General features: G+C 43.2%; 1 protein-coding gene across 1 annotated transcript in view; it reads right to left on the bottom strand.

The window, feature by feature from the left end:
* The window catches only part of PGBD5 (piggyBac transposable element derived 5), a 263,507-nt gene extending 254,942 nt beyond the window's left edge, over positions 1 to 8,565 (bottom strand). The window contains exon 1 of the mRNA XM_088472489.1: positions 7,911 to 8,565. Coding sequence (XP_088328615.1) covers positions 7,911 to 8,532 — 622 coding nt within the window. The 5' untranslated portion in view covers positions 8,533 to 8,565. The remainder of the gene's footprint in view (positions 1 to 7,910) is intronic.
* Between the last annotated feature and the right edge of the window lie 757 nt (positions 8,566 to 9,322).

A 9,322-nucleotide genomic window follows, 5' to 3' on the forward strand; every position in this document is an offset into this window, starting at 1 on the left:
GGGTTTTGAAGTGCGGCCTCCTGGTCGCTAGCTAAGCTGTGGGTTACCACCCACAGCTTTAGCGACCGACCAGGTTGATGGTCGCGATGGTCAAGATCATCGCGTCCATCGGGGCTTGCGACGAGACCCTAAGGTTGGGCCTCGGCAACCGCAAGCCCCAGGGAGTTACCTGCTCTGATCGAGCAGGAAGCTCCCCACTGACATCACAGCTGATGTCAGTGCGGCCGCCCACAAAACGGCAGGCGTTCCTTAAGGAACGCCTCAGTTTGTGAAACCACCCTCCCGCCACGCCTACAAAACGGGGCAAGCTGTCGATCAACATCGACAGCCGCCCCTTTTGTAGTGAGCTCCGGAGCGAGAGAGGGCCTAAACATCGACCCGCTTGCGAGTGGGTCTGAATGAGGTCCTGTGTCTCTTAGGAGGCGTATCTTTTGCACGTACTACAGGGAGGTTGAAAAATATATTTTAAATTTTTATATGATATGACATTTTATGGGCTGATCGCTAGTTGCAGGATTTTAAACTTAATCAAAGATACTTTTCCTGTTTATTTTTTAATGAAAATGCTCAAAAATCATTTGTCTCTAGAAATCTCCGGAGGAAAGAACTTCTGTTGTCATTTTATATTTATGGGTGTGTTTCTGTTACTTTGTAGAGGTGTCCTATCCACACATGTGCTGATTGGGCTGATTCTGAATTGCACATCAGTTGCAATGCGCATCTATCTTGTTGATTTTAGCTTAATGTGCTTGACCAGAAAAAGAAATCGGCTTTTGTGCATGCGCCTGGTTATGGACAGAGGGCCTGATTCAGACCCGCTTGCAAGCGCTGAGCGTTCGCAAGTGGGTCAATGTTGGCCCAGTGCGCATGTGCACGAGGGAGCCGGCTCCGTCGTGCGCATGTGCGAGACCCGGATAGCGATGGCCAAGCCGTCGCTCCGGGTCTCGCTACAAAGGGGGCGTGCTGTCGATGGTGAGTGACAGCACGCCCCCTTTGGTGGGCGTGCTCAGGGCATGGCTGGCCAGACGGAGGCGTTCCCATGGGAACGCCTACCGTCTGGGGCCGGCCCCACTGACATCACAAGTGATGTCAGTGGGAGTGCTCTCGGCTCTGATAGAGCCAAAAGCACTCCAGGGCTTGCGGAAGACGCCCACAGCTATATGAGCGGCCAGGAGGCCGCTCAAAAAAAACAGAGGGACGGCCCTGATTCAGAGCTAGCGCTCTGTCACAGCGTCCGGCTCTGAATCAAGGCCAGAGAACGCTAGTACATATGAATTAATTTGTCTGTTGACAGACAAAACAGGGCTGGTGTAAAGGTGCCTACACACTTGGCGATGTGCTCACGATCCCACGATGTGTATGATTTCCCTTGAAACTCCTCCCCGGCAGCCCTGCACACGATTTGATGTTTAAAGTGTCCAATTTACAAACGATCTATCGTGCATCCAGACTTTTTCCAGTGGATTGTGTCCCAGATTGGCAGATCTGCCCTAAGCTCTGAAGATGCGATGTGCGACCAGCGGGGATGCGCATAATGATCGTGAGTGGGGACTCATGATTTGGGCATATTTTACACAATCTGTCGCTCCAATGCGTCGGAATCGGCCAGATCAGGTAAAATATCGCTAAGTGTATAGGCACAGTTAGTACAGATACTAAAGATAAAGGCAACGGACATAAGAACAATGGGAGGGATAGGCTTCCACATGCAGTCTCACAGATTCTTACTATACATAAGCAGATTCTTGCAATACTATTATGTAGTAAGCAGGCATCTACAGCCAAGCAGTGGGTGTGAATGAGTCTCACTCAGAATCAGCCCCAATTTGTTAAATAAGTAATTAAGGAATAATGGGCCTGATTAAGATCTGTACCTAATGCCGATATTTACATAGTTTGAGCGATTGTTAGCCATTGTGCTTGAAAGCCGCACTGTGCACTCACATTGTTTGTTTTGCGAACACCCACACATAGAATTCACTCGCAAAGTGAGCGACAGGTAGTCAGCGTTTGGGTAAGGATATGGTGGAAGGTTAGATAATCGTAGGCATTTCTGACTGTTTAAACACTGTTTTCTGGGTGTGCATAAATTAGCCACTGCGTCCATGCTCGCTGCAAGAGAGCCCTCTGAGACCTGCTGTGTCAGTGACAGCTTAAAAGACTGATGGCTGCCTGATCTGCATTTGATGCTTTCGATGTTTCAGGTTTTATGCGTGAGCGGCGGGTGTGATATGCTTTCAGTAGGCGCCTCTGAACTGGATGGTGGGTGAGTTATTAGCATATAATCGCTATTGTGATCCTTGAGAAATCGCAGCTGCGATGGCATTTGCGTATGGATCTGAATCAGGACCAATGTGAGTAACGTAACTTCTTAAACGCTGTGAAAAAAAGAAAAACCTATGGATGCCTAGTGATCCGTATAATCAATAAAAATAAACTGTATCAAGAGATAAAAGCGGTACTGATACAATTGTATAAAAAAAAATACTAGTTTGTTCCAAACAAATGTATTGTACAAATCAATAAAATAAAATATTAGTCATACGATAACAGTATTAAAACTTTTTTTTAAATATACTTTATTGAAAAATCGAAATATACAATATATATTTGCTTTGCAGTAAGAAAAAGGAAAAGAATTACAAGTACAGATATTAAAAACAACATATAGTGCATTCAGGAGATATATATACTGTATATTATACACTTTTTGCCTTCTGAGGAAACCGCTACCCGATACCAGCGGAGAAACACGTTAAGGAACAAGGGATATCCGCCTGTCTGCTATTGCCTGTAAGAAGTTTCACAGACGTTTATTTAATCCTTTGATCTACCATCCAGAGAACCAAGATTGCCTGCACACTCCCTCCCGGAGATCGACACTGCCGGACACCACCAGGCTGCTTTACAGCATTGAGAGAGCGGGGAGAATATAACCCACATTGATTTAACACAAGGGAGCGGTAAGACCTATAAGAGAGAGGTGAAAGTGTTCCTCTCTAGACTGCTAACTCATCAATACCGCAATACCCCGTGGGCATACTAGTCTGGATATTGTGAGGTAGAGTTAAGTGCCCTACCTGGCATTTTTTGGAGAAAAAGGTATGTAGACTATCAGCTGTTGAATCCTTATTACTAAACAAGGACATAAGATAGCTGCCCTGAATTGGGCTTATACAAGGTGGACTCTTTTCTTGCATTATTACACGTTATATTACATTCTTTACATCTGATATTTACCATTATTAATGGAGAACTGAAAACTGATTGTATCTGAGTGTATTTTGTGTTATTATACATGGCAAAGTACTTCTAAACGTATATGTATTTATGTAAATTTTTTATTAAATTGACTAAATTGTTTTTCTGAGCTCCTTTGTAATTATATAATAACACTATTCAGTAACTTTATTGGCAGTATTACAGAAATACTCCGTAGGAGCAGCAAAACACTTATACAAAAGGAATTGTTTTAAAGCGATTAGTTTTTATGCACCCGATCTAAATCTGAAGTAGTGATAGCGTTGAAGGTGCGCTGACTGCCCCGTGATTCCAGGACCCTTGAAGCATCCATTGTAGATATCATAGCCATATTAAAATCCCCTCCATGTGTCAGGGAACCCTCCCTTGTAGGGCAGCATATATACCCCAAAAAAAAGGGAGCATTGGGACCTGGAGGGGCATACACAAAACTTAAAGTAATTAACTCTTGTTCAATAGAGACTTGTAAATATAGAAACGGATCTCCCCTGTCAGCCCACTCATCCATTATGGTATAGGACAGAGAGTTACTAAATGGAATAACACCCGGTTTCTTAGTGGTAAAGGAAGCACTACTGTGATCCATCACCCAAGTGTCTCATAAAATGTTTGGGTCCCCATTTTTCCAATGGGATTCCTGTAAGAAAAAAACATCAAGGTGGAATTTCAGATTACTTAATACCTTATTACGTGTAATGGGCATGTTTAACCACTCCTCGTTCCAGGTTAAGAATTTTAAGAAACGCTTCATTGATGTACCCCTGTGAGTTATCAAGGGTGGAAGAAAACATCATTCTATACCCTGCCTAGGAAACACCCAACCTAAAACTCTAATCACAATTACCCAAGTTCAGTCCCAGCGAGCAGGACAGGGGACATAGGACCCTGAACACAGCAAACAAGAAGGGGGGCATGGGGAATATGAACATAAATAGCAATGTAAATAGAAGAAACAATTACAGTAATATTTAGAATTTTGGTCGCCGATAATACAACTGAAGCCAATGCTGTTTAGAGGAGAACAGCCTACGAAGCAGTGTTAAACTGACCACATATAAGAAAACACAGCTTGCATCCCCCTCCAGGGCATGGGATTGCAACATCCTCCAAAACCCCAAAAACACTGCAAAGAAATATTAAAGCATGTGTAAACATAGGTAACAATGCAAACAAGCAAAAATGAAAATTATATTTATCAAGAGTGTTTATATTCAGATCTGTCTGTAACAAAATGGTCCCCACCCATGACTTTTTTATCTCCAACTCCTTGAATCTCCTAGCCATTACTGAAACCTGGATTTCTCCCTCAGACACCACTTCTCCCACAGCTCTCTCCTATGGGAGCCTCGCATTCTCTCACACACCCCGGTCCTTCTATCTTCTGGTTACTCCTAGCTACTCATTCCATAAGAAATATCCCTTTAACTATCTTTATTCAAGGTTCATGCTATACGCCTCTTCAACCTGTTCACCTTCGAGTAACTGTTATTTATCATCCCCCTGGTCCTCCCTCCAAATTTCTTGACAACTTTGCTTCCTGGCTCCCCCACTTCAGATCTCTCCTTTTTCATCTAAGGCAACGTCAATACACCTATTGATATCCGCACAGAACCCTCTACCTCTAAACTCATTAACCTCATATCATAGTTTGGCACTCTCTTGATCTGGTATTCGCTACTGTTGTGATATTTCCGATCACACCAATTCACCATTTCCCCTTTCTGACCATCATCTTCTCTTTCAAATTATTCCTCACTCCTCCACCTCTGCCTCCCAAGGCTACCATCACTATGTGGAACATTGAGGCTAAAGATATACCTTTCCACCATATCCTTCCTGCTTGACTCGCTTCTCTCCTCCATTATGTCTGTTCTGACCTGAACAAGCCACTTGCCTATCTGCTCTTGACTCTGTTGCCCTGGCAATCACTACTCACCCTCACAGATCCACACCTGTACCCTGACACTCCAAATGCACCAGATACCTACAAAAGTGCTCACAAACCTCTGAGCATCGGTGGAGGAAATCTCCCTCCAAGGCAGATTACTGAGCAGATTGTCTACAACCACCTTACCGCCTTACTTTCCTCCCACTCCCTGCTTGACCCATTTCAGTTTGGCTTCCGTCCTCTCCACTGAAACTCTCCTCACGAAAGTCAGCAATGTTCTCAAAGGACCACTACTCTCTGCTCATTCTCCTCGACGTCTCAGCTGCTTTTGACACTGTGGACCACCCTCTCCTCCTACAAATCCTTCACTCTCTCATTCTACGTGATACTGCCCCCTGCTGTCTGTTGTTCTACCTCTCTGACATTCCTTCTGTCTCCTCTCATGACTTCAATTCCTCCCCATTTCCGCTAACAGTAGGTGTCCCCCAAGGTTCTGTTCTTGGACCTATTCTATTCTCCTTCTATACGTCCTCTTTAGGTGAGTTCATCAGCTCTTTTGACTTCCAATACTATTTCTATGCTGATGACACTCAGATCTATCTACCTTTCATCACCTGACCTCTCCACCGCTCTCCTCACTCGTATCTCCAACTGTCTCTCTGCTATATCTTCCTGGATGTCTCCCAGCACTTTCTTAAACTTAACATGTCTAAGCCTGAGCTGATCATCTTCCCGCCCTCCCACAAACTTCACCTCCCACAATTTCATTATCTATTGATAGCATAACCCTCCTACCTCTCCTTCTAACCACACATTTAGTACCTCTTACAGTCCTGCCATTTTCATCTCAAAAATATTTCCAGGATAGACCCTTTCTCACCCTGGATGCTACTAAGATCCTCATCCACTCACTGGTCATATCCAGATTGGATAATCTCCTCCTGCCTGGTCTCCCTGACACCCACCTCTCTCCACTCCAATTGGTCCTCAATGCTGCTGCCCGGCTCATTTTTCTCTCCAAATGTACTACATCTGCCTTCCCTCTCCTTGAAAGCCCTACACTGGCTCCCCTTCCCCTTCCAAACCCAATTCAAGCTTATCACACTCACAAAGCACTCACCCAATACTATCCCAGTTACATCTCTGACCTTCTTTCTCTTCACACCTTAGCCTGCCCTCTTCGCTACTTTAATGAATGCCGCCTCTCCTGCCAACTTGTTACTTCCTCCCACTCCCACATCGAAGATTTTGTCTGTGCTGCTCCCTACCTCTGGAATACTCTCCCTCTCCTTATACAACTCTCCAATTCTCTACAAAACTTGAAAGAAACTAACAAGACCCTCATCTTAACCCACTCCCCCATGTTCAATGTCCCCATCTGTGTCACTCCTGTCTGTCTGCCCCTCCCGTTTAGAATGCAAGCTTTTACGAGTAGGGCCCTCTTGTAAACATGTGATTTTCCTTCCCTTACTTATACGATCATACAAAGACACCTAATCCTTGGTTTCTACCACCCTGCTGCTTATTTGATTATTATGACCTCTAATGTAGCAATGTGTATAAACCATGAATTTGTCAAGCATTGTATTGTACACTGTTTTCTTGTTTTTGTTTATGTACTTTGTTAGGCGCTGTGGAACCCTTGTGTCATCATATAAATAAAGGAGAATAATACAATAGCTGCTACGAGCCCATTCTTAATCAGTGACACCCTATTATAGTACAGAGACCTGTATGTTTAAACATTGGGACAGAGCTTTGTATGCTATGTAGCATTTTTATCACTTAAATCCATCATTGCAAATCTAGATTGTTAAGACGTTCAATATACATGAAATACAATAACTTCGATAACATGGTTTTATAGATTTAGCAGGAAAAGAGGAGTATTACTTCACTCCAAAATATTTTGCAACACAAACCAGATGACTGTTTTTTATTCATATACATTATTTTAACATTTCGGTACTTGTGTACTTCACAGACTCATTGCAGAGAGAACCCAAGTGTCCTACACTCATTATTATTATCAATAATGGTAATGTCTAAATGCCCTGCATGGAGAGGACCCTGACATCATCAGCCAGTGTCCAGCATCATTCTCTACCATCCAAGTGGGCATAAGAGGGGGAATATAACCTTGTGGCGAACGTAGCACAACTTTCTTCTTTAGGTGGGGACAACTTTCGGTACTTGTACGTAAAGTACACAAGTACCATCTAAAACATTCATTGGGTTCTCTCTGCAATGAGTCCGTAACGTACACAAGTACCCACATTTCCTTTCACTATGGTACATTTTTTGGGAGATGCAACCTCAAGAATATTTCTAAATATCTTCTACATACACTCTAGTTGACATCAGAGTTAAGCATCTATATACTTTCTCACTAATGGGTTAAAGCCACAAGAAGCCTTTTTAAGTCGCAGAGGGATTTACTATGGCCAGCCCACCAAAGATGACAGGAGATTCAGAACAGGTGCAGTAAGTGCTATATACAGTGTTAGAGTGATAATAGAAAATATTTAACAATAGCATATGCATTATATTTGTTCTTTGTTTTATAAAAAAAAACCTTCTAGAGACAAAATAAAATAATAGAAAAATTCTGTTAAACCTTCGAAACATTGCTTAAATCAGAGCTGGAGAAAGTATATGATCATATGGAGAAAGTGTCTATCTATCTGTCTATCCTTAGGCCTGAGCTGGATTGACAGTTGAGGCCATTTTTAACAAAAATTCCTTATCTGCAGTTTCTTACCGCTTGTCTCCTTGAAGATAGGGGTGGGTACATCTTTGAGGGTGTAAGACCAGCCCTTCTCATCTTCCAGGCCTTCTCCAAGTCTTTGCTGTGAATTCTGGCAGGGCACATCACTCACATTCTTCATTTCACCTTCATGCATGTTATCTTTGGCATTTTCACTAAGAATCAAACCATCTCCATCTTTACCTCTACTCTTTACTCTGTTCCGTTCTTGCATTGCCACTTTTAAATCAGCTGTCCCTTGCCTGGATAAAAAGCCACCAGACTCTGCATGATTATCTATTCTCCCTTCCCCAAAGCTAGATTGATCACCTCCACATTGTCCATCATCATCATCCTCGGAGGAACCGCCTTCACTTGAAGAACCGGAGTCTGAGGAGGTGCTGTAAAATGGGTTTCCGCTGCTGTCGTCTCCCGACTCCCCAAAGAGGTCATCAGAGATTTGTAAGCTCTCGTAACGGGAGCGAGCTGCCTCCAACATTGACACCCCTGTCCTTTTACTGGTGCCAGAGCTTCCTGGGGTGTCAGAAACCATCATCATCATGCAAAGTCTGCTCTGCTGTTCGGAGTCTTCCGCAATCTGCACTGTGTCACCGTTTTTATGACAGAAGCAGGACATGGGAGTGACTGTGTATGAAGGGGATTGGGAACAGAGCACTTCCTCCTCGTCACCAGCTTTTACAGAGCCGCCTTATTTCTTTCCCTCTTCCTCCCCTTTTTTGGGCGTGATCGTTTACCAGTTTATTTGCATACTGTAGCGTAGATAAAGCAATTGTATTCTGCCTTTAAGCAAATGTAGTGAAATATACGTTGCATTCTTTAAAGCGTTGGACATGTGCAGCTATTGTTATAATAAAAAAAAAAGAACTAGTGATTGAACAAACCATTCCACAGGCTCCGGTGATTAGAATTTCGTTCCACCTTTTTTTTCTGTGCGCAAGATGAACTGTCCAACTGATGTAGTTCTGAAACTGAAACGAATATGCTGCAACGAGTATTGTTAGGTTTTAATTTGACATAAGACTTTTTCCATTTTTTTTCTGTAATTTTATTAAATAAAAATAATTATTTAGTTGATTCATACTCCTCCTATTGCTGTTATCTGAATGTTCAGTCCAGAGAAATGTTTTGCAGATTTTAATGAGAATTTACACATAAATCATAAGCTGAACATGCAAAATGCGGACATTTTGCAATGTGCAGCGTGGCTTCCTGCAGCCCCCCGGAGAGGGATCACTAGATCTCTCTCCGGCAGAGTAGCTTCATTGCAGTCAATGGGATAATGCCATCTACAGACGTTGTTAACCCATGCTGGCAAGATCCGAAAAACTTTGCTCTATGTATCTTGATAGGGAAGCAATCGGGAAGCCGACTGCCTAAATACCGGCAGCCAGCTTCCCGACTGTCAT

This window comes from Taudactylus pleione, unplaced genomic scaffold (genome assembly GCF_031769625.1).
Source record: "Taudactylus pleione unplaced genomic scaffold, aTauple2 ptg000125l, whole genome shotgun sequence".
NCBI classification, from domain to species: domain Eukaryota; kingdom Metazoa; phylum Chordata; class Amphibia; order Anura; family Myobatrachidae; genus Taudactylus; species Taudactylus pleione.